The sequence below is a fragment of the Falco biarmicus genome, chromosome 5, assembly GCF_023638135.1.
Source record: "Falco biarmicus isolate bFalBia1 chromosome 5, bFalBia1.pri, whole genome shotgun sequence".
NCBI classification, from domain to species: domain Eukaryota; kingdom Metazoa; phylum Chordata; class Aves; order Falconiformes; family Falconidae; genus Falco; species Falco biarmicus.
In genome coordinates, this window is record NC_079292.1 from 83337716 (window position 1) to 83363421 (window position 25706).

At 42.2% G+C, this 25706-nt stretch overlaps 1 protein-coding gene across 2 annotated transcripts; it reads right to left on the minus strand.

Annotated features, from left to right (window-relative positions):
* Positions 1 to 2610: 2610 nt before the first annotated feature.
* LOC130149706 (killer cell lectin-like receptor subfamily F member 1) lies at positions 2611 to 24488 on the minus strand. Of its 2 annotated transcripts, XM_056339652.1 has the most exons (9): positions 24368 to 24488; positions 23358 to 23533; positions 15445 to 15519; positions 9675 to 9752; positions 8421 to 8519; positions 7397 to 7537; positions 5525 to 5676; positions 4704 to 4801; positions 2611 to 3852 (listed from the first exon to the last, which is right to left on the minus strand). In XM_056339652.1, the coding sequence occupies exons 2-9, from the start codon at positions 23440 to 23442 to the stop codon at positions 3720 to 3722; spliced, it is 861 nt and encodes a 286-aa protein (XP_056195627.1). In that variant the 5' UTR covers positions 23443 to 23533; positions 24368 to 24488; the 3' UTR covers positions 2611 to 3719. The 2 variants fall into 2 exon arrangements, with proteins under 2 accessions (XP_056195627.1, XP_056195628.1); XM_056339653.1 differs by lacking the exon at positions 24368 to 24488 and having other exon boundaries at positions 15445 to 15645; positions 23358 to 23772.
* Between the last annotated feature and the right edge of the window lie 1218 nt (positions 24489 to 25706).

Consider the following 25706-nt stretch of genomic DNA (forward strand, 5'->3'; position numbering starts at 1 on the left):
GTGTCAAACTTTTAACAAAAATATTTAACTGAAATGCTGAAACACACACAGTACAGTAACTTTGGAGGGAAACACGAAAATTTCCCCAGTTCACTCTTGCCAAATTTTCTGAGTATTTGCATTCAGGTCATATTAGAGGTACATGTCACAAATTTGGCAGAAATTGTAAGGGATAAGGAGTATTGACACACTGTGTTGTGTCTTAGCCTTTCTTAGTGAGCTGATTCACCTGAATGTTTCCTTTACAAAATAACATTGCTCTTAAGGTGTTTTTTTTTTCCATCAGTGTCTTCCATGGATAGAGTCCAAAAATGGGAAATTTTGCTTCTTAAAGGAATTTTTGGAAAAACTGTGAGCACAGTAGTTTTGCTGTAATCTGAGTCTTAAGGGGTGTGGTTAGCATCTTCTTTAGTATCCAAAGTCTGTCATGCTGAGAAATGACGCGTCAAGCTGCTAATTCACTTTGTTTGGAGCGGGGTTTGATGAAGTACTTCAATGGCCTTTTATTTTTATTTTTTTAAATCAGTGGAATTACTCAGGATTTAGTAACTGCTTAAAATGTAGATAGGAGCTTCAGTAAGGCCCTGCAAAAACACGTTTTATTTCATTGATAATAGTGAGAATGCTCAAATACTCGTCATTTCATGAATATTGTTAAAACCTAAACGCTACAACCAATCTGAGGGAAGCCAGCTCAGGAGTTGAGTTTTTTTCTTGTTAAGTTCAGCATGTCTCAAGAAACATCTGCCATAAAAACAGGAATTCAGCAGTTCTCTCCAATGCACGGGCAAGGGTATGCTTTAAGTACCCTGAGGTTACATTTTCCTAATGGGGAATAGATCTATATAAAATATAGATATATTATAGATACAGATATATATATATATAGTACATTTAGATAGATAGATCTTACTAATTTCAGACTCTTCCCTTGGCTTTGCTTCTCTGTCTAGAATAAACAAACCTATCCTCTTCCCCACGGACATGCTGCACTGAGTTTGGGGGATTTTTTGTTGTTGTTTTTTTTAACGTGAGAATAACAGCCATTTTTCAAATGAGTTTTTAGCTGCCGGTGCTGCATTCTGTACGGTAAATCTGTGTTGGTTTTTTGTTTGAAAGGAAGTCAGCCACACTGACGGTACGATTCGCTTTAATGCGTAGCCCCAAAGTTCTGAAGAACCATCGTGCTGTCCCTGTGGAGCGCAGCAGGCTGCATCACATGCTTGGTGTCTCTTTCCACCGAAGATCTCTACGCTTTTCAACTCTCACTTACACACACCTACTACCTTCCTGACCTTGTAATTAAGTGAGGTGTTACCCATCGGTGTCTGTAGATGGAGGGATGTCCATCTGTTCATGCTACCATATTGCTCATGAGTGTTTTGTTCCACAGCTGCAGTCGTGTAGGTGCTAAAGCCATGATGCTACATGGCAAGAGACCATGTGAAAGCATATCTGTTGGTTACTTATCTCAAGTTACTAGGCATTAACCACAACCCTCCATAGGGGCACAAAGACCTCTAGTGCAGGTATGAGACAGCGTACCTGGGAAACTGCAGCTGCCTTCAATGATGTGTATTATAGCAAACATGAGCTAAAGGGTCTACATATCCAAAGCCACGTTTAGCCTTGTTTCTCTCTCTCATTGCTAAAATGAGGACTTTAATTCCAGTCTGTGCATTTTTGGTTAGTAGAGTTGCACCTTGGATTTTAATATTAGGCTTTGTTTTGTTTGTTTTTCTCCAATCACAGCTCATCCCACATGGGTAGCGTGAAAGTACATAACATTATAGTAAAATTCTGGGCACTTAGTATCTCCCCCTAACTGGCCCTGAAACGGCCTTGAGGTCCCTTCTGCTATAAATTATTGCATAATTCTATGAAATGATGTAAGAATTCAGCTTATTGTGGAAGGCACAACATAGCAGAGTTAACTTCAGGGGCATTTGAAGAGATCCCACATGAAACTGAGTTATGGTAGATTGAATGTACCTAAGCAACTTTGTCTGTAAGCACAGAGAAGTAGATTTTACACCTTTGCAAGACATGTAAGTGTGAGAGTGCCTCAGCTGCTTTTCCCCGCAGTAAGAGAATGAGACTAGAGATGCACAGTTTAGAAAGGGGACTAACTTTTGTGCTTTCTGAATATTAACTTTCGCATCAGAAGCGTTTGACACTTCATTCAAACAAGAAGTTGGTTCAGTTACCAGTTGAACTGTCCAACCTTTCATGTAGGTAGGACTCAGATGTCCTGTCCAGGAGATGGGGCAGGGCTGGAGGTAGGTGTGCCTTGGACAGAGCTCAGGCAGAGGCTGATAGACCCAGAAAGTATCAAGAGGAGAGGTTGGTGAGGGTCCTTAGGGCCTATTAGAGCACTCAGGGTCCTGGCAATACTCAAGAGGAGGTATATGGTTTGCAGACAGGAGGAAAACATTATTATTGCATTTCCACTTCCATTGTCCCCTATGTTATTTTTTTAATTTCCCTGTTTACACATTATTTGATTTCCCCAATGTTGCAACACAAGTCGCTAGAAATACCTCAACGATGGTGCAAACATTTGCCTTGCATTTGGTCACTCTGGTTTCAAAGGCATGTGCTAGCTACAGATCTAGAAAAATTACTGCCTTTATTAGACTAAGGTGCTTTTAAAAGCTGAAACAAATGTCTGATACCTTAAAAATCAATTAATTACATTTGTTATTTTTTTCAAATGTATAAATATAATACAGGCACTAAGTCACCCTGCTCTTAGCATATTTTATTCTAGATCCAGGTATAGCCACTTAGCACTTGAATGCTCAAGCAATGTAATTACTGAGTGCACCCGCAGATGTTAATTTCACCAGCTTTCAGCTTCAGTACCTCATCACCATACCCTCCATGTATGTAATTATGTTCTATATTCCTATGTAACTATTGTTCCATGTTAAAAAGTTTGCAACATAAAGGGAAAAAATATCGGTGGAAAGGCAGGCTATCATCTTAATTTCCTTGCACTGCAGTGTTGTCTTACCCTAGATAAGAGCTTTTTTGCAGATCCCAAAGTTCAGCATCAGAAGATGGGAGCCATCAGCTTATTAACCACAAGTGTTATGAGTCACTTCACGCTTGGTCTGATGTCTGTATGCCCCGTAGCTGTGCACGTCAGCTCTGAGTGAGTATAAGACACTACCTAATAAATGCATTTTCGCCAGCCCTCAAGTGGCTTCTGTAAGTCACGATTAGACTGTAAGAAAAACAAAACACAAAACAAAACAAAACACAAACTTCAGAAAACAATGAAATACTGAAACCCAAATAAAAAGTGTCTCAGCTCAGCAGTGGCTGCCTGAGGGATACGTATGACAGCAGTGGGCTCCACACGCTGCAGCCCCGGTAGATGGCATCTTTTCTGCACATCAGGCAGTTCGTGTGCACAGTGCTCATCCTCACATGAGCACTTCTCCCCTGCCCTTCCTAGAGGCAGCTGCTGCCAACCTTTGTCTGTGGGAAGGCTCAGCACTCCCAAATCCAGATGTACTGTCCTCTTGCATGACCTTCACACTGACACCTTGCAACTTCTGAGTTCTTTGTCTGCATCACACAAAGTCTTATGGAGCACAGAACAGCGAAATGCAAATTTCTGTGCAAGTCTCGTGAAATTATTTACATCACATGTTTTATCAATAGAATGGGTCTTCTGACAAAAAGCTCTGCCTGTTGTCTGACAATTTGGCTCAGAGCACCAACAAAGTTGCGTTCTTCTTACAAATCCACTTCTTCAAAGTCTGGCAGTTATCTGCTTGGATCATGTTTTTTCTTCTGTAAACAGCACAGTTCTTGTCAGTCTCAGTTCTATCTCTAGCTATCCTGGTGAGACAACAAAAGGAATGCAATGAGTTGTCAGCTTTAAATTCCATACTGGATGAAAATATTGATGATATCCTGAGTGAGGCATTTGGGTAATGCCCATTTAGTAACCCACTGAAGCACAGTTCCTCAACAGCCACGCATAGGTGGGGTGGGCACCCACAGCAGGGACTGCTGGCTGCTGAGGGGTGAATGCTCAGGAGCATTAGTGTAAGAAGGATGAGAAAACCTCCACGTGTAGCCATGATGCTGAATGGTAAATGGTAAGAGGGAGGGGAAGGACCCTTCAGCTGCACAGATCCAGCACCCATGCTGCGTGACAGGCATCGCTTTCAACAAAGGCAGTCAACACATGGTCTGTAAATTGAGAGAGTCTGTTGACAGTGATTTCAGTGGGAGAAGTGTGTATTTGTAGAGGAATGAAGGCGGTGGATTGTGTGTCTGTGTGTGTGTCTGCGTGTCTGTGTGTCTGTGTGTGTCAGATGGAGGAGCAGCAGTGTGGTCTGACCTCTGGAGGAAGGAGATACAGCACAGACAGTAGAATCTGATCAATGGTAAAGCCTTGTTGCAGTCTACTAGTTTGTTTGTGCTGCAACGTGTAGTAATGTCCCTCTGCATTCATGCATATATGAACTGTGACTGTGGCTGGTCTTGCAGGCAGAAAAACCATCTGTTTCCAAAGGTGCCCAGCAGGAACCTGCTGACCTGGAAGTGGCTGTGACACAGACCCTGAATAGGTGCCTGAGGCTGCAGGACTAGATCTGTGCTTTGGGAAATTAGCTTGGATTCAGAGTTGTATTGCCACGCAGCTTTGCTATTGCTGAAGATACCCTCCCCCCACAAATGATCACCTGGGATCTTCAGCTGAACTCCATTGTTTCTTCATGTCTTGAATCTTCAACCCAATCCAGATGTATTTGGTATCTTTCTCTTTATTGTCTATAAATTCCTATGGAACAAGTAGAAGCATGTTACTCGTCAGCAGAGCTTTTCTGCTGTGCTTAGGTCACTCTCCTGTTTCATGCACAGCTTTTCATGTAGTCCCTCACATGGAAAGCGAGGGCAAGGATCCAGCTGTGGCAAAGCAGCCCATTACAACGGCCCATACATATGGGACCAGCCACAGAGTTTATATTCAGGCTGATGCTCAGGCTGACTAGCTTTCTATCAGCTGTCAAGAAAATCCTCAGTGATGCTCCTCACCCTAATGAGCCAGGTTGAGAAGCTTGGTCTTTAAGGTAAAAGACCTGCTTCTCAGGGAATGATGAGTTTCTCAAAAGAGCCATTCCGTGATACCTTGCTACTCATTTTCCCAAGGGAGCATGAGAAGGAGGTTTGGGTGTTTGAATTTCCATTTAGTGGCTGAATCAGACCTCTCTTCCCATAGCCAAGTAATGGAAATGGGTGGGAAGTCCCCAGCATTTCCTCCTCCCAGTCAAAACTACTCTGGCTTCCCCATTTGCATCTCCGATGCTTCTGCTCTTCAGCTCTGCTCTGTTAAAACTCTCAGAAGAAGCTCCTGTCTGTGGAGAGTCAGATGCTCTGCACTGGATGGGGCTCTTGTTTGCCTGCATGTACACCTGACATCTGGGCCATGTTCGCTGGGTGAAATGTCCAGCTAAGGCACAATTATTGGCCTGTCTCACAATTTTAGGGCTGCTGCAAGACTCACCATCTCAATTTCATCTTCAATGACAAGAAGCTGGGATTTCCTGGACAGACAGTTTCTTTTGCTGTCATCCCAGCTTACAGCCTCCTCGGAGAAGTAGTAACATCTGCCCCTGTGTAGCTGCCACCCAGCAGGACACAGCTCGCATGTTGTTCCTGTGGGTGGAGACAGGGAACCATTAGCTCGTACCATTACTTGTTCCAGCTGCCCCATAGTGTTTTATGTTCGTGTGCGTGGCTGGCTGGACCAAAAGCAGCCAGTCCCCACTCCCAAACGCGTTTGCTGCATGTGGAGAGAGGTTTGAAGGCTCCAGCGCTACTCCTCCTCAGCTTCTGCGGTGAAGATTTATTACATTGATGACTGCTTATGAAAAAGCCTTTGTCTTTAATTAAGGATCGCTTAACTTGGACAGGGAGCTCAGGGAGGTCATGGACAGCTGTAATGAGCAGGTGCTGTTTGTCCTGAGCACCCCCAAACAAGCAAGGTGTGAGCAGGACCATCCAGATGATAAATCCTGTGTGCAGCTCTGTCATGACGGTAACTCCACCACCCTTGGGCGCCTGTGAACCTGACGAATCATGAGACAGCACACGCCTGCACTTAGCCTAAAGTTTTTAAAGTTTACATACATAAGGGAGTGTAAACTATTTTTGTTTTTCACTGAGTATAAAGCCAGGCCAGCTCCAGGACTGGGCCAGAAGCCTCACCTACAGGTGGACAGACCGCTTAGGAATTTTCCCAGTTACCAAGAGACCCCTGGCACCAGCTGCAATGGGGCTGCCCAACCAAAGTGTGGGCCTGGATAATGCTAAGGTGGGAACTGGTGACGTATCCTTTTCTTAATCTCTGTAACGAATGCTTTGCAGTAATGATCCAATGCTTTGTTCCTATTGCTCTTTTATCATATTGTGCATAACAACTAGTACTGTTTCCTTTTATCATATTGTGTGCTATTTTTCCTTTATAGTGTAATATAAACTTTATTTATTCTTATATTTGATTTAGAATTCATTTTTGCTTGGTATCTATTCAATCAGCAAAACAGCTTCCCAGTCCCTTTGCCATGGTGCTATGCACTTCTGCACTCCCACTGCCCATCACTGGGGTCTCCACTTCCATGTGCATCTGCATGGTGGAGAGCACCAGGAGGACCCAGAGGGCTGCAAAGAGACTTCTCATCCTCCTGCTTGCAGCCCTTGTGGGGAGACATGGTGCAATGTGACATCATGTGGAGTGTGTGGATTTGACACGATGTGACCAGAAAGCACAGGCACTGAGATGAGATCCAAACTATGTCCATGGAGCTGCAGAGGGAACTGGGTTAAATAAGGGAACACTGCTATTTCAAGGTCTAACTTCCCATTTCATGCAGAACATCTGGGAGGAACGTCCCCCACGTTTTCTGTCTTGGGTTACTCTAATGTTTCAAAGTAACATCATTGCAATCAGTTCTTAGAAAAGCATTAGTATTTGCCAACAAATAATAGATCCACAATAAAAAGACCAGGAAGGTCTTTCCCTGCTTGATCCTTGCAAAAGGATAGGAAAGCTAAATTCCATCCCACCCTGTGAACAATTATTGTCTGGAAAGTGATCTCCAGGATCTATGATATATGGCATTTCTGACAGCAGCTCCTGGCAGAAGGAAGTGTAAAGGAATTACTGGAGACTATTTATAAATAAAAAGGAGCAAAACTATCGTCATTAAAATGTTAGTTTAGATCCTGTCATCACTTCTATGCAGGAACATCATGCTCCCTGGGTAGTACCAGTGTTTTCCCATAAACTGCAGGGCGTCATAGAAAAGGGAACAGAGACAACAGAAGCGTGCACACAATAAGCCCTCTATGCTGTGAAAGGACCAACTTTCCTCACCCTGTGCATCTTCACACAGTTCCTCCATGAGCCATTTCAGGAGCACCGCCGAGGCAGTCTTCTCGGAAGAAATGTGATTGCCAGTGCTATTTAGACCACAGTGGGACAAACCTTCTGATTTTCCTGCTTTGACCTTAAAAACTTACACAAACAAACAAACGAACAAACAAAAAGAGATTATGGTTAACAACAGGGTCAAGGAGATGTAATCTTTATATCCAGTGTTAGTTACACTGTGAATGTGAGGCGGGGGGTGGGGGGTGGGGGTGGGGGGGGGCTGTATACATTGCCGGGTTATACACAGGTTATACACACTCAGTTATGAACTGTGAGTTCATAATATACTCGGTGAGTACAACTGTCTGGCAAAGGGTGTAGCTGCTGAATTATATGGACAGTACAGGAAAAGAAGATAAATTTGTCATTTCTGATAGTTGAATATACAAAGAATATAAACACAATATTTTGGTGAGATTTTAGGGAGGGTTGGGAGGTACATGTTTTTTCTGAAGTTTTTCAAGACTCTTTTCTCTTAGGAAATGAGTATCTTCTCTGGAACAGTTCTTGTATAACTGGAGCATGCCGTGGATTATGATATTACTAGTACCACAGAAATCTGATGAAATGAAATGATCTGGAGTCTGATTTTTATTTTATTTGTTCAAACATACAAAGTAACTAAGTGAAACGGTCTCAAAGAAGCATCATGGATGCAACTTTTAACTTGTAAGCCAGGAAGACCGAATGTGTTATTGTCATAATGATTTGAAATCTACTTCTACAGCCTTTCAGCATCACGGATGACAAGGTAGACTGCAGCAGCTTCCCTTCATCTGCACAAGGTATGTTAAATGACAGGTAGAAAATGTGCCCTTTGGAACACTACATTTGTTTTCCTGTATTTGTGTAGAACTTGACACCTTTATTGTGACATTAAGGGAATTTTTCTTTTGGCATCACTCTACTTGTGAGGTTTAACCATGTCTGCAACAAAGAGATGAAGCGGATTGTAGGATCTACTCACATTGCTTGGCTAGTACGGCTATGACACCTAGCAGGACGAGCACAAGGACCCCCAGGACCAGCACCACGTAGAACCAGCCTGAGCACCCGTATCTGCAGCCTGGAGAGGGGCAAAGGGACAAACAGCTTAAGGTCTTTGCACTATTAAAACTAACATTGCCTTTACGTATGCCACTGTCTTATGTAGAAATGACAGAGAAATAATCTGCCTAAAATAAGTCTGCCTTTTCAAGTATGTGGGGATATTTTACTTATTAAAAATTTGCATCCTTTTTGCATACAGGAAAGTGAAATCAAAAGATCATTTTGTCAGCAGAGCAAGCGATTTTCAATCAACCGTTCCATTAAGGATTCTCTCTCCTTTAATTTTTTCAAACATTGCCTCCTCCCACTTACCCACCCACACCCTGCAAAGCATTCAGAACCATGCAGAACCATGCAGAAAAGTATCAGGGATGGTCTGTGGTACGTTCCTCCTCTGTGGTCACGCTCTCCTGTGTTCATATGCCTGTCGTGGCTGAAAGCTAACTTACCTGAGTGCACAATAAAGGTAAAAAATCCCATACTGCCACCATAGCACAGTGAAGTACATCTGACAAAGCATCTCTCCAGCCATTTTGCATTCATCAGCTCATGAGAGTGAAACACTCAGGAACCTGAGACAGGACCTGACGAAACTGGGCGTCAAGGCGCAGTTTCCACAAGCCACAGAGCTGCACTTTCATAACTGCTGTTTTCCTGACCTTGCCTGCGTGAGATGAGTAACTGCCCCTTCCTCTGGCTGCCTGAGACGTGTTTTGTAGTGTTCCCTTTCAGCTCACAGTGCTGTGGGCCTGGCCTTGTCTGGCACCTGTCCTTCAGCACAGGGAGGATGACAATCACCAGTGCACTGAGTGCACACAGAGAGCTGGGTGTTACCCTGCTTCCAAAGCCAAATGTGTCCCTGTGACTGCTCCTGCAGAGGCACTCACAGGAGGCTTCCTAAAAACCATGGAATTTTACTTTTCTTTGCTAAATTTTAAGTGTAGGGCACAAAGGCATTTTAAAAATTTTTTTCAAAATCTCTTTCAATATTATTTTTACAAGGAAAGTGTGTAGGCTGAGAACCCAGTGAAAAAAATATATGAAATGATAAATCAGGTCTTTATTGAGAGATTGTAAGTAAGACTTTTGATTACAGGTTTTACTGTTGGGTAACGGGAGAGACAAAATCTAAAATTAGTAACCAACAATGATAGAAAATAGTTTGCGCTACCAGAAGTGGAAGTTTCTGATGTGCTGCTCCCTTTGGGTTTCGGCTTCACACGCAGCTCCGCATATGTGCTCGGGTTTCCTGTAAGGAGTAGGGAAATGCTGACATCTGTGGTTGTGCAAGCCATTAAGCAGAGAAACAATAAAGAATTACGTGGAAGTCTGAGTCTGTACCAAAAGGGGCATGTGTTTTCAGAGCTGCTAGTTCAGCTTTTTTTAAAAAAAAAAAAAAAAAAACAAAAAAAACCAACAGGTAGGGTGATGACTTACAATTTCCTGCTGCTGTCAGTAAGTAACTATAAGCCTCCTCCAAAATCTTTGCTTGAACTACTTGGGTCCTGTGTGGCTGGAGGCAGACCAAAGGATGGGTAAGACCTGAGTACTACCAATAGCAAACATCCCATTTGTTGCTAAGCCATCTCAGGAGGTATCATAGGGGCTTAAGGGGCATCAAGAGCCGTGGCTGCTTTGCAGAGCAGGGAGATCCCAAAGGGAAAACTGCCACTCAAAGAAATGCTCCTGCAGCAAAGTGATTGCTGGGTGCTTTCCTGACTCGTGAATGTTTATGCTGGGTTATCGCATGATGCCTGCAATAGCAGATTAATGGACCTGATGGTTGAAAACATCCCTTTCCAGATGCACGTTGCAAAAATAAAACAAAAAAAGCCATTAAAATAGCATGGCGTGATCTGGATGCACATGGACTCTTTCTGAACACATTCTGAATTTTGTTTTATCTAGGCATTTTGTAAAGCTGCTGGCTATTTTTATGGGAGAAATTTAGACCTTTGGTAGACTAATCTTCTTTCCATAAATTGAGATTTTGTCAATCTGAATCAGGAATAAGTTTCTGTGCTACAGCCTTAGTTTGAGATCAATGGGGCTTTTAAAAAGAAGTAAGCAATTTGTGTTGTATAAAATCTCAGTGAGAAAAACTCAGCAGAAGAAAAGAGTCTAAGATAAGTTAGCATTTGATGTGAGAATTGTTGAAGTGTGGAGAGGTTTTACAGTAAGAAAAATACTGAGGACCTGTTTGGCAAATAAGGTTTATTCATACAGATAAGTTGTTTTGTGCTTTAAAGAACCTGACCTAATAAACTTTGCTGTTTGCTTTATTACAACTAATTAGTTCAATGAACTACTGAGAATTTCTAAATTATATTTAACTGTGTAGGTAAGTAACTGTTCTCAAAAAAGAAGTGCTCATAAAAGATTTTATTCTTAGAATGTAAATATTTTTCAAAGAAGAGTCAGGACTTTTACACTTTTAAATGCACTAGCCTTTTAAATGGAGACACTTCTAAAATATGTGTTTTAGAAAAAAGTGCTACTATTGCTAAACATTTTCTCCCTCGAATAAAGATCCACTCCTTTAAAGAACATCTCTCAGACTCTACAAAAAAAAATATTTGCGCAAACTGAATATTTTAAAAAAAGGATTACTGATATTATAGTGTGTATTGGTGCATTTGAATGCGAAGCCCTCAGAAGTCAGCAAGTGGTTTTAAAATACCACATAACTTTAGTTTTGCCAGACACTTACACACATTTACCTAGTTTAGCAACAAGGAGCCCTAGTACTAGGTGGAGATTTCTGTCATTTACTAAAACTGAAATTTCACAAAAAATATATATGCAAATCACCAAGTGCAAAAAGACATCTCTCTTTACTGGAAGCTTCTGCTGGGTGAATGTGCAGGTAGGGAGTGCTTTTGCCAGGTCATTCAATCTGCAAAGAGTCAGGCTTGCCAGCCATCGGACTCTCACCATCAGCTGGACACCAGGTTGCGTGTGAGCCCATGGTGCACCCTCATCGTCACAACTCATGCAAGCCGCCAGCGGGGCTGCGTTCGCAGAACCCTGGCCTGCACAGCCGGGAACGTTCCTGTACTGCTCCGCTCACTGCTGCTCCAGCCACACATGGAACATTGTCTCCAGATGTGGGCCACCCCACCCAGGGGGACTGGGGGAAGCTGGAGAGGGTCCAGCAGACAGTGGAATTTGTCAAGACCTAGAGAGGCTGAGGAGGTTAAGGAGGGGTACAAGAAGCTAAGGGGAGAACTAATAGCAGCCTACAACTACTTGTAGGCTAGTTTGATGATGGAGTTGAACTCTTCTTGTTTTTCTGCTAGAGGAAAGGTCTTGTACGGAACCATTTATGAACCACAATCATGTGACTCAAATTATTCCTGAGTAAACTAGGAAGCAAACACTGTGTGAGTCTTTCATTAGAAGCTGGATTTCCAGGCTGTATTTATCCTTGATTGTATTTTTGGAGCACTTTCCTACTTTTGAACATCTGTTTTGAAGCACATACACTGTAAATAGCACCTGTTAGCCCACCAAAGCATGTCCACAGATAGTACTACCTACTAACTCCTCAGCAAGCTCTGCTAGACCATCCAAAACCCACCTTGTCCTTATAACTTAGAGCATCTGACAGCTGAAATCAAACTGATTGTGTAACAGCCTGGCATTGACTTTCCTGTTGGAACGGGATCACAACAAATCCATTTCAATCGCTTTGCTGGGTGCCACCTCCCAGGTGTAGAGCTGCCGATATATTTTATCACCACATTGTGTTAAACATTATTTAACATAGTTTGTCCAGTCTATCAAGTTTATTCTAATGTTTTTCAACGAGTGAGCTTTCCTTATCATTAGACTGCAAAGTTATACATTCTTTGCAACTGTGCCACTAGCAATTTTTATATTCTTCTTCTTTTTTCTCATGAAATACATTGAATAGACTTTAAGATAAGAAGAGTATTTGGGAGAACTCCAAGAAACTGCATAATTTGACCGAACCAAATCCCTTTCTCACAGTTAAGGAAAAGCTAAAAAAAAAAAAAAGATGGGCACTGGATCTGTGAAGGGACTTTCATTCTCAAATCCAAATTTTACATATTTCTAACACCTACTCAACTACTAGAGAACCTTGGCAGAAGTTCAGCTCCCTGCACGTTTACCTTTCACGTGCATCAGATCTCGACAGCAGCTATACTTCAGCAGGGCAAATTAGCTATGCCTCCACCTCGTGTTTTTTAGAATCTCCTTCAGTAAGTTACACCTATGGGTCTGAAATTCACATGAAATGCAGCCAGGAGGAGGTGAGCACATTCCGCTTTCCCATAGCCGAGTGATCTGAAGTCTTAGCTAAAGCTTGGGAACCTGTAACTCAGAGCGTTCATCTGGGGAACGTGCGGTGGGTGACTAAACCCCACTCTGCCTCCTCCGTGGTGAGAGTCCTGACCACGCAGTGCTTTCCCCCATGCCCATCTTGAAGCTGCTTCTTTTTCTGCAAGGGAGTCAGACATTCCTGGCCAAGAGCAAGATGGGCATAAAATCTTGGCAAAGGGAGGGATGTGGCTACTAGCCATCCTCCAGCAGACATTTCAGTGTGTCACAGAGTCGGGACAGTGCCATAGGGAGTGCTTGTGATCCTTGCCACAGAGAGTCCCATCGCCTTGGAGCTGAGACCCTCATTTTGAGAATCAGCTTCAAATTCCAGCCCCCAACTGGAGGAAGCATGGAAACCTCTTCATGCAGAGTGGGACATGCTCTAAGTGTATTTGGTATGCAGAAGCTGTCCTTGAGCCCAGTCCATGCAGGAAAGATCTTCTAGCTTGCAGGGAAGGAGCTAACACCCAGAAATGGCTGACTGAGCAGCACAGAATTAATTCTCTGGAAATTTTGCATTTTCTCCAATTCTTCCTATGGTAAAAGTGACTCTTTTCAAAGAATTTCTAGCAATTAGAAGTAAATCGCCAGCTGGATAGGTATGCATGAATTTGAGTGAAAAAAAAACTTCAAGGAAGGAACAAGCAACCAAATTTGTTAGTTTGAATTTTTAAAGCGTGATAATATGGCTCAAGTTCTTGTCTGTTTTAATAGCAATAAAATCCATGTTAGTATATGTTAATGATGAAGACAGTGAAATAATTGTAATCAGGCAGATATTTCTAGCATGTTCTCTCCTGATATGAGGTCCAATATTGCTTAATACTATTGGGTGCTTTTTCTGTTTGTGTCAAAATAAGTAGAAAATTAATTGCTAATAAAAACTGAAAATAACAAAAAGGTTAACATAACAATAAATAAAGACAGCTGCAACAACAGCCCTGTAAATTCAAGTCCAGTAGAACAAAATGTGTCGGAGTATAACCAAACATAAGGGTGGGAGAAGGTGAGTGATACTGGAAGTTATAAACGGTGAAGGAAAGATTTCTTAAGAGATTTTGGTCTCTGCATAACTGGGCCAGCACAACTAACACCTGTACTGATACTGGGTGCGTCTCTGGTGCCCATATGTTTTAAAGGAGATGGAAGCAGTGGAGAATGAACAGAAAAACATCCACAAAAATAATAAAAGTTCTTCGGGAAGTTAGAGTGAAAGCTTTAAAGGCAAAAGGGCACTGAAAAATTACTTGATTACTGTGGCCAGTAACTTCATGGGAGAAAATATTGAGTGCTAAAGTCTATGCAACAAAGGTTTAACAAGAACTGTCTAGATGTTAAAGAGAACTTTCACTGGAAATTAAAGCCTGGCCTATGCAAATTCAAGCCTTTCCTTCAGACAGCATGATCAAGGGACTGTTTTGCATGTCTTCAAATCAAGATTTGATGCCTGTCTCGCTTTGCAAATAAATTATATCACCTTGGAAACTGGGTAAAATTCTAGGCAAACCCTCTGTGCTTTGCATTGCACAGGTTACAGTAGTACAAACAGCATCCATGGATACATGTACATACAATCTAAGGTAGTATTTTCTGTTAGATGTATAATAAAGTGAACCCCATTTTTTTTTTAATTAGTGTCTGGTAAAAATATGTATAAGAAATAATTCCTGTCATATAAATACATGCATTTAGAGCACCATTATCACTATTAATCTACATGGTAAGTAGAAAATCTTCTGAAAATGCTCATTAGCGATTGTTGTGTCCTTAAGTAGTTAAATACATTAATCACTAATGAACCTTGAAAGCATGAAAATAGCATCTTACTCTGACCACAAGCATTTCCTATTTGCTCATAGTGAGAAGCTGTCATTCATATTAGCTGTGATCCAGAATTTTGACAAAATGCTTTCATGAATTTCTTCCAAGTAGTGGAAATATTACTTCTTAAAAAATTTGGTTTACATCATCTCCTTACACTCAATATTGACTTAATCCCTTGTCTTTTATTGCAAATATATGAAGTGATCACAGATTGAGAATGTGGTTCTGGGAAAACCACTACTGGAAAATTAAAGAGGATGAGCAGGAGGGTTTCAGGAGTCATTCAGTACTTCCTTCAGTGACAGTGACTGCACTTTCAACTGCCACTAGTTTTTTGATTTACTAGTTAATTCACTACTCCCTTTCCATGAAGACATCATAAAATGCATTGATCTGATTTTTGAACTAAGTAGGAATTTAGTGGAGCATATTCTAACAGGTTTTTGATAATGCTGTTCATATATACATATAAAAAAAGATTATTCTCATTATTCAGAAATGAACAATTTTTGTTTCTCATTCTGCTGTGTAAAACAAGGGGCCAGAACTGACACTACTCCATAGTGATAATGACTTAGGAGTAGCTTTACTGATTTGTACCTCATGAGGATCTCTTCCACCATTTGCAACTTCTCATCCTTCCCACAACTTCTGCATGCAGCATTTTATAGCATTCTTCTATATTATCCAATAACAATTTTAAAAATGAAGGAGAGAGACAGCACAGGAAAGAAAACAGTGTACGCCCAAGAGCTGATTAAATGTTTTACCTGGAACTGATGTCCGAGAAGGAATGTGTGGTCTTTCCCTTGGTAGCATTGCCACGTCCACGTACGTGATATCACCTGCCATTGACAAGCAAGTCCCTCTGAATTATGGAAAGAGCTGGTTTAATACCGTGGGTTGCATCCTGTATTAGTTTTGCCTGCCTCCAGAAGTATACATACACCGTGCTATGGCTCTGAGGAAGGCTGAGAAACAGATAAAAGGAAGGAAGTTACTTCTTTCAATACAGCTTCAAAGCCTATTTTCAGCCACCATTCTGTCTCTTCTTGAGTGATCTCTTGCCCTTCAGAATAGAGGCAAAAATGAAGATTAAAAAACATTCTTTTTACTCATCTTAAATGTATATATATATATATAAAATCTTTGGCCAAAGCAGAACAAAGTTTCTAAGGAATACACAAAAATGGACTGAACACAGGTACAAAAGCTTTGCTGATTCTCAGAAGTGCAGCCAAAGCAGTGCGATCTATGTTGTAATGTATATTATGCTCATGTGCACAATCTTACATAACCTATTCACCTAAAAGGAAGATAAACAAGATATGTATCAGTATAAGATGTTTTGGGGCTAATGTAATGGCAACTACAGAGCAATAAAAACGTAACTCCAATTCTAACCTGCTTCATCCTCCAAGTACTATAATGGCTTAACAACTGAATTTAGATTATACTAATGATGCCTTAAATTTAACTCAAAATAAAATTAAAAGTAACATGATCAATACAAAATTAAAAGTAATATGAACATCCTTTTAAAAGAATGTTTCAATACTTCACTGTAACAGTAGTTATGAGGACCAGAGCTGCCCTTCCTAAGCTCTTTGAGCTATCCCCAGCTTGACCTAGCAACTCCACAGGCAGAAGGCCTGAGCTGCCTTTAACTCCTTGTGTTTGCTGCAGAATATTTTGATGACAATGCTTTTGTCTTCTATTTTTTTGGGGGAAGCCATACAGGTTTGAACTAAAAGTTCTTCTAAAACCTAAAAACACATTTCAGAACACACAAGACATGAAGACCTGTGTGTGGACAGTCTTGACATTTCCTCCTAAGAGCTACACTGTTGGTTTTGTGCTTTATTCCCCCTTAGAAAATTCCTGGAGACTTTGATACAGATAGGCTCTACAAACCTGCACCGGTCATAATGTTCTTATTCTGTGATACAGCCTATTTGTCTTTTCTGTTACATTCAGCGGCACTTATGACACTCTAGATTAAAATTAAAAAGGTTTGTTTTTGTGATTTTATATTACTGATCTTTTCCCTTCCTACTTTTGACGTTGGTAACAGTGTTAAGTGCAGAAACAAAAAGGTTTAGGGAAAAAAATGAACCTTTGATACTCACGGAACAGATTACTCAGAAGTGCCACTCAGGTACAGTTTGTATGCAACATATCTAAAACATTGATGCTTTATCATCAGCCACAAAGTGATCACCATGTAGATGTGGATACTGTTAACTGGATACTGATAAGGTTATTTTCATGGCAACCTACATACCAGCGATATCACTGTTCCTAATGTGAAACAAAACTTTTGTCCTCTGAATCAGTTTTCATTGCTTCCCCCTAAACTTCTCACCATACTTTACAGCAGGATATTTAGGCTCTGAAATGAAAAGAAAAGAAAAAAGAAAAAAAAAACAAACACCCAAAACCAACCCCAAACCAAAACCTACTTTCCTTATTGGGTTGGTTGTTGGTTTGGTTTTTTTTTTACTTTAGTCCATAAAGGAGAGCTAGAAGGCCAACAGGTTGCTTGAACTCTGTCTCTTTCCATCACTGTATACACCCAAGCAGTCTTTTCTTACATCACTCCCTCCTAAATGATTCACAAACATCGAGATGTAATCATGTACAGTCGGTGTAATCATGGGTCTTTTTGAGCTAGTGGAAAAAAACTGTTTCTATTTTAAGGGAGCATGTCTCTCCTCTCCGCTCCTCTCCTCTCCTCTCCTCTCCTCTCCTCTCCTCTCCTCTCCTCTCCTCTCCTCTCCTCTCCTCTCCTCTCCTCTCCTCTCCTCTCCTCTCCTCTCCTCTCCTCTCCTCTCCTCTCCTCTCCTCTCCTCTCCTCTCCTCTCCTCTCCTCCTGTCCAAAAAACACATCTTCAGACACAAAAGCAGTCTCAGTCAGTGTGCACCACAGACCAGGCAATTAGATCCGTTGTGTCCTAGCAGATTCTCACTTGCCCGAAGAAAATTACTAATGCACAGTTAGTTTCCAGAGTAAACTTACAAAATAGGCATAGGTGGTTCTCATTTTGGATTTGAAGTCTACATGCTATGCTCACTGTTAGGACTGATAATGAAAATGAAGGTGAATTTTAATTTCTAGAAAGAATGGGCGAGTAGAAACCTTTGCAAGGCATTCTTCTGGAATTCTTCCTATCCTGGTGGAAAACTATATTTTTTTTCTTACATTTAAGATGGATAGTGCACCGCTACAGCATTTTCATTTGATAAGCATTTTCTTTACTATTAATAGTTTTAGCTTTGCAAGTATTTTCTTTATTGTCTTTGTTTTCATTTTAAATTCTAGCTTTATTTATGAATACCCAGGTGCAGGTCACCAAGTCTGACCCACTGATCTCTCAGGGCTGATAGCACTTACAGATGAAAAAAATCCAGGCTGTTGTAGGAAGAGGCCGTCATAGAACCAAAAGATGTCTGTTAGCAAAACGACTCACTGCTCAGAAGATGATGGAAAGCCCCCTTTTTCCTGCCTATGTGTCTGGGGATGGCGATTCCACTCAGATCAACAAGTCAGGTCACCAGGGCTAAGCAGCACTGCCAGCCTGCGTATGGCAGGATCATGGAGTCATCTGGGGAAGAAGGGACTTCTGGAGGTCTCTAGTCCAACCCCTGCCCAAGCAGGTTGCTCAGGGCTTTGTCCAGGTTTTAGAAGTCTCCACGGCCAAAGATCCCATGACCTCCCCGGGGACATGTTGCAGTGCTGCACCATTCTCATGAAGGAATACATTTTTTCCTTCTGCCTGGTCACAGTCTCTGGGCTGCAATGTGTACCCACTGCTGCTTGTCCTTTTGCTGTGCCCCTTTGAGAAGGGGCTGCCACTGGCTTCTTCGTAACCCTCTTCTTACATGTTATCTAAGAGAATACTGCAGACAAACTAACAGGCTAACGTTAAATGTTATAAAGCAAGCCTCTTTCACTACGTGCTGTGTGTCTTAAAATGAATTGTTGGTATTTCTTGTAATTTTTGCTAAACAGAGTTCTTCTGGTTTTTTGAGGCAGTGTCACAGCTGCACTGTGGTCATATGTGCATCTCCAGAATCTGAAGACACCTTTTGCTTGTGACAACACACTGCTGTCTACTATTATTTTGCAGAATAAATGCTCCAGAAATAGCCTGGTTCAGCTTAGTCATTCCCCCACTGTAATCCTTTCACATTCAGATGTCATAGTCTTTTTGGTTTGTTCGTCCTGGGGAAAAAAATCACTCAAATATCAAAATGCTTCTTCACAAGCTGTAATCTGGGTTGGGCATCCATGTGGCTTAACCAGATTCTACCATCACCTCGTGTCTTTTGGGTTTACCAGGTAGAGCCTTGCCTCACCTTCTTCTTTCCTCTCAGCCACCTGATTAATATCCTTGGCTTACAGTACACGAATGCTGCTGAGACCAGTAAAACATTTTGCTGGGCTTGCTGTGTATCAGGCAGCTGAGTGTCAGGGAGGGGGGAGTGATCTTTTAGCCCTGAGTTTTCAGCCTGTTTGCCTGCCAAGCACGGAGGTCTATGGTGGTTCAGGTTTTCCTGCAGCATCTGCAAGGAAAGATGGTGGGGTGGTTGTGTAGGATTCCTCTCCACATCATTTAGAGTTTGGCAGTCTGGAGCTTCGGTGGCTATGTCGAGGTAGGCAACTGAATGCGAGCTCACATTCACATTCTTCCCCGGCTTGACATGTGCTCCTGATTGCACATAGGCTCTCTCCACTTCTAACCATCGCTCCGGAGCAACATCGCTTAGTAATGTTCTGGTGTTAGCACAACTACCAGTTCCACTTACGCACAGAGTAAATGTGAGAACAACGGTAGATGACACCCCTTCTGTGGGTGTGACAGTGTGCCCTTCATCGCATGCAAAGGCAAAAGTAGACTGAAAACAGTGATGTGGGCGGCAAAGCAGAATTCAGCACCTCCTGCCGCATAAAAGGCAGCTCAGCCCAGAGCTCCAGTTGCCTCATGGTGCACTTTTTGAAGAACTTGAACTGCTGCTCTGACAATGAAATGGACCTATCTGAAGGCTGAGCTGCACCACAGACACTCCCAAGATGAACTGAGTGAATCCCATGAGTAAATCCCCAGTTTGGGTTTCAATTCTAAACCCTGTGTCACAGCAGACCCTGTATGTATGCACAATCAGGTGCAAGAGTGGCACCCAGAAGACACAATCAGAGCTAGGGCTACAAACAAAAACACTTCCTGCTATAAATGAAAGTCTGTGCATTCTTATCCTGCATTGCAGAAAAAAAAAAAAGAAAAAGAAAAAGAAAAAAAAGTCATTTAAACAAAGCAAATCCATGAATTTACCAAAAAAAAAGAAAAAGAAAAAAAAAGAGCTCAGTGAATCAGCAGTGCCTGCAGATTGCAAGCTGAATATTTCCATGCCAGAAGCTTCATGTTCAGCATGTAGAACTCAGAGTAAGTGGGAAGTAAAAAGAATTAGAAGCCTGTGAGATGGGTTTCTTCCGTGTGCAGGATTTTGGGTTGCTTTTGGGCATGTCAATACTTTTTGAACTTCAACTTAATACCCAAAGATGTTGCTGTGCAGATTATTTATTCTAAGTGCCAAGTATTCCCTTGGATGCATTTTTCAGTGCTAAGCAGTGGTGGGGTGAACATATGGGCAGGACATGTTCTCAGTCTCCTGAGCACTGTGGTGATGGTATATCAGGAAGGAGCTAGGGGACATCCCTTCTGGCACACTGCCATTTTGCCTTCTCTCCTGTCACATACTGAGTTAGTTTTCCTTTCCACAATTGAAGCAGTGAGCCTGCTGGGACCACTCCCATAGGTAGCATGTTCCTGGTGATGTTATAAGGTATGTTCTGGTCTTCTGTAGCCCTGTATCCATGACTTGGAGAATGACTGGTGGGGAAAAAGTGCTGTACCTCTCCACAGACCGTACGTCTACACAACAGCATCTAGTGCTTTGGAGAACAGAGGATGTCTCTGCAAGGTGAAACACAGCAGAGGTGCTGGTACAGTTGCAGATCACCCCAGCGTGACTGCAGTGCTGTGGTTAAGCAGCAACACCCTGGTTCAATGCAAATACACCATAGTGCAATGTGCTGGATACATCCGTGCAGCACTAAACCATGTGGACTTATAGGTTGACATCTATTTTAGGCCTCCCACGATGTCCTCTATTTTGCCATACAGACATAGCCTGCCTTCCTTCAGGTCTAGTAGAGCTCCTGTGTCTTACTCTCATGTATTATAAGGTGTTATCTTTTGGGTAGCAGTTTAACCTATGGGTCTGAGTGCACTTAGCAAAGAAGGGGATGTCACTATTGCCGGGATGCAATTGAAAGGGCAAAAGTAAAAGGACTTGTCCAAGCTCACTCATCAGGCCAGTGGCAGAGGATGGAAGACTGTTCAGCACTCTGGTCCCTTGGCACAGCACCCTTTTCAGTGTGCCAGGCTGATTATTGATGCATCATGTATTTGCAGGTTGGTACTTCACTAACTGTAAGACCTGAATCCAGGTACATCAGTTTCCTTCTTCCCATGTATTCCAGAACTATTCCTGTAAATGCACTCACATGTGGAGTCAGACATTCTTTGGCCATTAATGTATTAATTTACTGTCACAGTGCCTTTTGGCAATAATTTTCTTTCTGCTTATGAAACTGGAAGTAACGCCACTGTGAAAGCCTGGTTATCTGTAAATTGAGTGGATTGAATGGAGAGAAGGCAGCTAGATCACACACAGCTTACTATTCTTCCAGAAGATACTGGAATTAGTATCCATTGAACAGCTTTAGATTTGCCACTGAGGTACATTTAAGTTAATATCCCTAATACATGCAGATGATAGGGACAAATGTATATATAAGCAGTAGCAACATTGTTGAGTCACAAGGTATGTACTGTGTCAGTGGTATATATGCCAGCCTGCCCCAGACAGCAGCAACGAGCAGGACTGTATGGGAGCATCTCACCTACATCTGGTGATTGGAGCTAAACCTCAGTTACGGTAACTGTGTTAACGCCTCCTGCAGTTAAGTGAAAGCAGCTTAGCAGTCGAGGAGGAGATTTACCACTTTCTAACTTTGTGTGTGAGATAAGCAGCCCCCTGAAACTGCTTCTCTCTCTATCAGCTACAAAGCTTACAATATAAATTCAAAGACAGGGCAGATGGGTGTCTCCTCCCTCTGCAAGTATCTCTGGGTACGCTGCAATCATTAGGGCAGAGCTCTGGAACTGAGATGAGATCTGACTGAGATCTGTGACAGGATAGTTCTGCTCCGGCACACCAGGAAATGGGCTATTAGTGTTTTAAAATCTCTGAGAAAGAGTATGAAAGTATACATACATATATAACACATATATACATTTATGAAACATAATAGTATTAAGCGTAGAACAAATACCCCAGCACAGAAAAAGCCTGTGAGTAGATACCTGAACACAGAAAACAAGCACCATATTCCATGCAGTAAAACATGCTAAGCAATGAAGAACTGATGTGCCCCTACGGCAAAGGAGTGAAGTGGATAAGGAAGGGCTGCACTGGCAAAAAAGACCGTAGCTATCAGGTGATTATTTCACTTTGTTCAGCACAGTCATGAAGACGTTTCTGGAGTACCACGTCTCCTTTTCAGCATCCTATTTCAAGAGAGAAGTTGACAATCTGGTGCAAACCCAGTGGAAATCCACTAAGGTGGTGAGGGGGTGCCAGAATCAGGGTCTAGACAGCCTGCGGAACTGAAGTTTAAGGGGAGGAGGGTCTAGTTTGCCACCATCCACCATGTAATGGGGAGGAGGGTATGCAGAAGTTGGAGCCAGACTCTTCTCAGATGTGCAAAATAGGCAATGGACATAAGCTGCAGTGCTGCAGAAGGAAAAATTTCTTCCTTCATGAGAGCAGTGCAGCACTGGAACTGGTACCCAGGGAGGCTGCGTGATCCCTGTCCTTGGCTAAACCCACAGGGTGGTCCCTTGTGGGAGCTGCCTTGCGGGACATCAGAGCCCTACTATGGGCGGGAGGTTGGACTAGAGACTTCCAGATGCCCCTGCATCCGCAATTTATTCAATGGTTTTAAGATTCTGCAATATTTTTTTTTTTCTTCTCTGGTAGCTCAAAGGAGCACAGAGGCATATGGCCAACATCAAACCGGGAGGTCCCTTTTGGGGTTCTCCAGCCCTCACTTACTATGGGTTTTCAGCCCAATTTAAGGAACAATGAGCACTTCCTTCCACAACACTTCCAGTGCTCTCTAGTGTTATTTCTTTACAACTACAAGTATGCAGTATCGTTACATTTTTCCCCAGGAGCCAGAAACACAACCAGAATGAAATTTTCTTGAACGTATCATGTCAAGATTCAAAAGCTAATTCTTTCCAGTTACAGCTCTGTAGAGCCCCAGTGCTTGTTCTTCCTGGGACCAACTTACATGGAACTAAGGGATTTGTTCTCAGCTTTCACCTAAGTGATTCTGTGGGAACCGGACACTGTGCTTCAGTCTGTATAGAATTTTTTATAAGGACTAGCTTGGAACCCATTAAGAAGACCATGCAATTTATATTTTTCATCATACGCTCTGTAATGTGTAAGGAAATACATTTGTGTCCAAAAGAAGAGAACAGCTTAAACCCCAGAATATAAGCGGTGATCAAAACTCCTTGAAAAAGAGGAAAATAATAAATGACCTTACCACATCCAGTACAAAGCGGTGGCCCAGTTCTCAGTCGCAGGGAGCCGAAGCCAGCAGGACTACCATGCGCTGCCTTGGGTGGCATAGAACTGGGAGGAGAGGCTGAACTCAGCCCCTGCAGAAGCTTCAGCAGCAGAGCCTGGATGTTGATTGGTTTTCTATGCAAGGTCGGCTCCCTACAAAAACACAGTGTAAAACTGCAGGGGAACAAACCTGGCAAGCTAATAGCCTAACGGTCTGCTATGAACTGGAAGGCTGACTGCATGGCTTCTAGAGCTCAAAATTGATGACTGGGGAGAAAGCACATGGTGTTTCACAGGGAAGAGCAGCTCTCAATGCTGAAGTTCTGAAGAACCAGGACTTCTTAGCCTGCCTTTGTGGTTTCAGCATAAAAATCTAGTGGTCACAGGGTTCTCAATTACCCCATGTGTATGCGAAAGCTGTTTCGTATTCTTCTGGTTTACTAGGCACAGCCAAACTGGCTGCATTTCTGTTTGAAATGCTGTGTACATAATGTGATCAAAAGTCTATAACAGGAGCAAACCATATCCTGAGTTGGTAATTTCATTTCTCTGTTATTTATCTTTTTTATTTTGCACCTCTAACAGCAGTATTTGGTTGGCTGCATGAACTTTGCTGTTGACAGGCAACATAATATTTGCCTCTGGCTACAGCACATTTATCCAGCATGTGTCACGTGCCTGTGGGCTCCAGCAAAATTAGCACAGCAGTGAAGCAAGGAAGTTGCTCTCCAGGCTTGGCTGGATAACCTGATACAACTACTTTTTCAGTTTGCAAGTATACCAGCCAGTTGACGCTACACTTACAAATACTGATGAATTTGTATTTCACAGGAAAACCTGAATGGCATTCAAGAGGTTAAGGCGCATGGTGTAGAAATAGCAAGAGCAAGCATTTGGATTACAATTCTCCATGTATCTTCAAATGAACCAGTTTCTACTGATATCCATACAATATTCAGTACACATCCATAGAAAAGGCCTACTCACTGTTCTGCAGAAAGGCTGAGATAACATGGAGAACCAGAAGGCAGCCCTGTAGCCCAGTAAATAGGATTTTCACATTACTAGGAAAAGCAGCAGGTTTTGGTCTGTCCATGCAGTACTTGCTTGCACTTGTCTTGGCCTGAGCTAATTTCAGCTTGTTTTAGCTGTGACAGCAGTTGTTTAGCAGCCAGGGAACAATTGCATAACTTGGTTTTGGTTAGTTCTTTGAATACCACATACAGTAAAGGTGTAGCTGACATGCTCTTACTTATTAACACGTATGAACCCCATAGACTGGGATTACAGGGGCTGTTGTGTACCTTTAACTAAGACAAAGATAATCAAACTTAGTTGGGAACCAGTGAAAAAAGAGCAACTAAACAGGCTATGTTAGCAACCGAAGAAAACACAACTCCAGCACGACACAAGAAAGAGGATGAAAGAACTCCATCAGCAACATAACCCTGCGGAGAAACAACTTGGTGGGCACCAGCCAATGACTGCACACCCCCTCGCCCTGTTCTCCTCGTGGCAGACAGGTACCGTGGGTGTAGGACTCGTGGGGCATTGCAACCACAAACAAAACTCTACTCAGAAGTATATGCCAGCAGTTTAAATGTATTATTAATGAGGCTTTTTCTGATAATTTTGACTGTGCTGTATTATTTTAACTGGTCTAATAATTAAATTCTAATATTCTGATTTGATTGTTACAACTTTAGCTAGCCAGACAAACTTCTTGACTCTGTATGCAAAGTGTGCATTTCCTTTCAGACTATAGTAAGACTGGGTGTAACAAAGACTGCGAGCAGCTTTTCTGTGAAAGCCATTCTGTGGGTTCCAGTGATCACAGAAGACCCGGAATGCTGCTTACGCATGTTCCTGTGGTCCTGGCAAAGATCTTGCTTGTACTCCTTCTCCATTTTGTAAGAACTATTGCAGCTAGGGAAATGGGTTGCTCAGGCACTCAGAGCCAAATTTTTGTAACACAGATACTGACCAACAGTTTGCAAACTTTAGTGTTAATGCCAAACCTTACATGTAAAGAGATCAAGTGAGAGAGCACATAGGCAATGTGGTCAGTGACACATAAGCTAGATCAGGAAATTCAGACTTCAAAAGCAAAGGTGAGAAATTAAAAGCCAAAATAGGAGCCTGCTGAGTTAAAACACTGAGAAAGTAGAACTGTGGAAGGGATTGAAGCTGTAGAGCAACATTATGCGCAAAGCAAGGCACGGACACAGCTCTTACCAAAGCACCCTCTTGCTATAATGCTGACTTAGGGAATAGAAATTAACTGTTTGATCAAGATACTGACCCTTCCATAGAGATCTATAAGGCT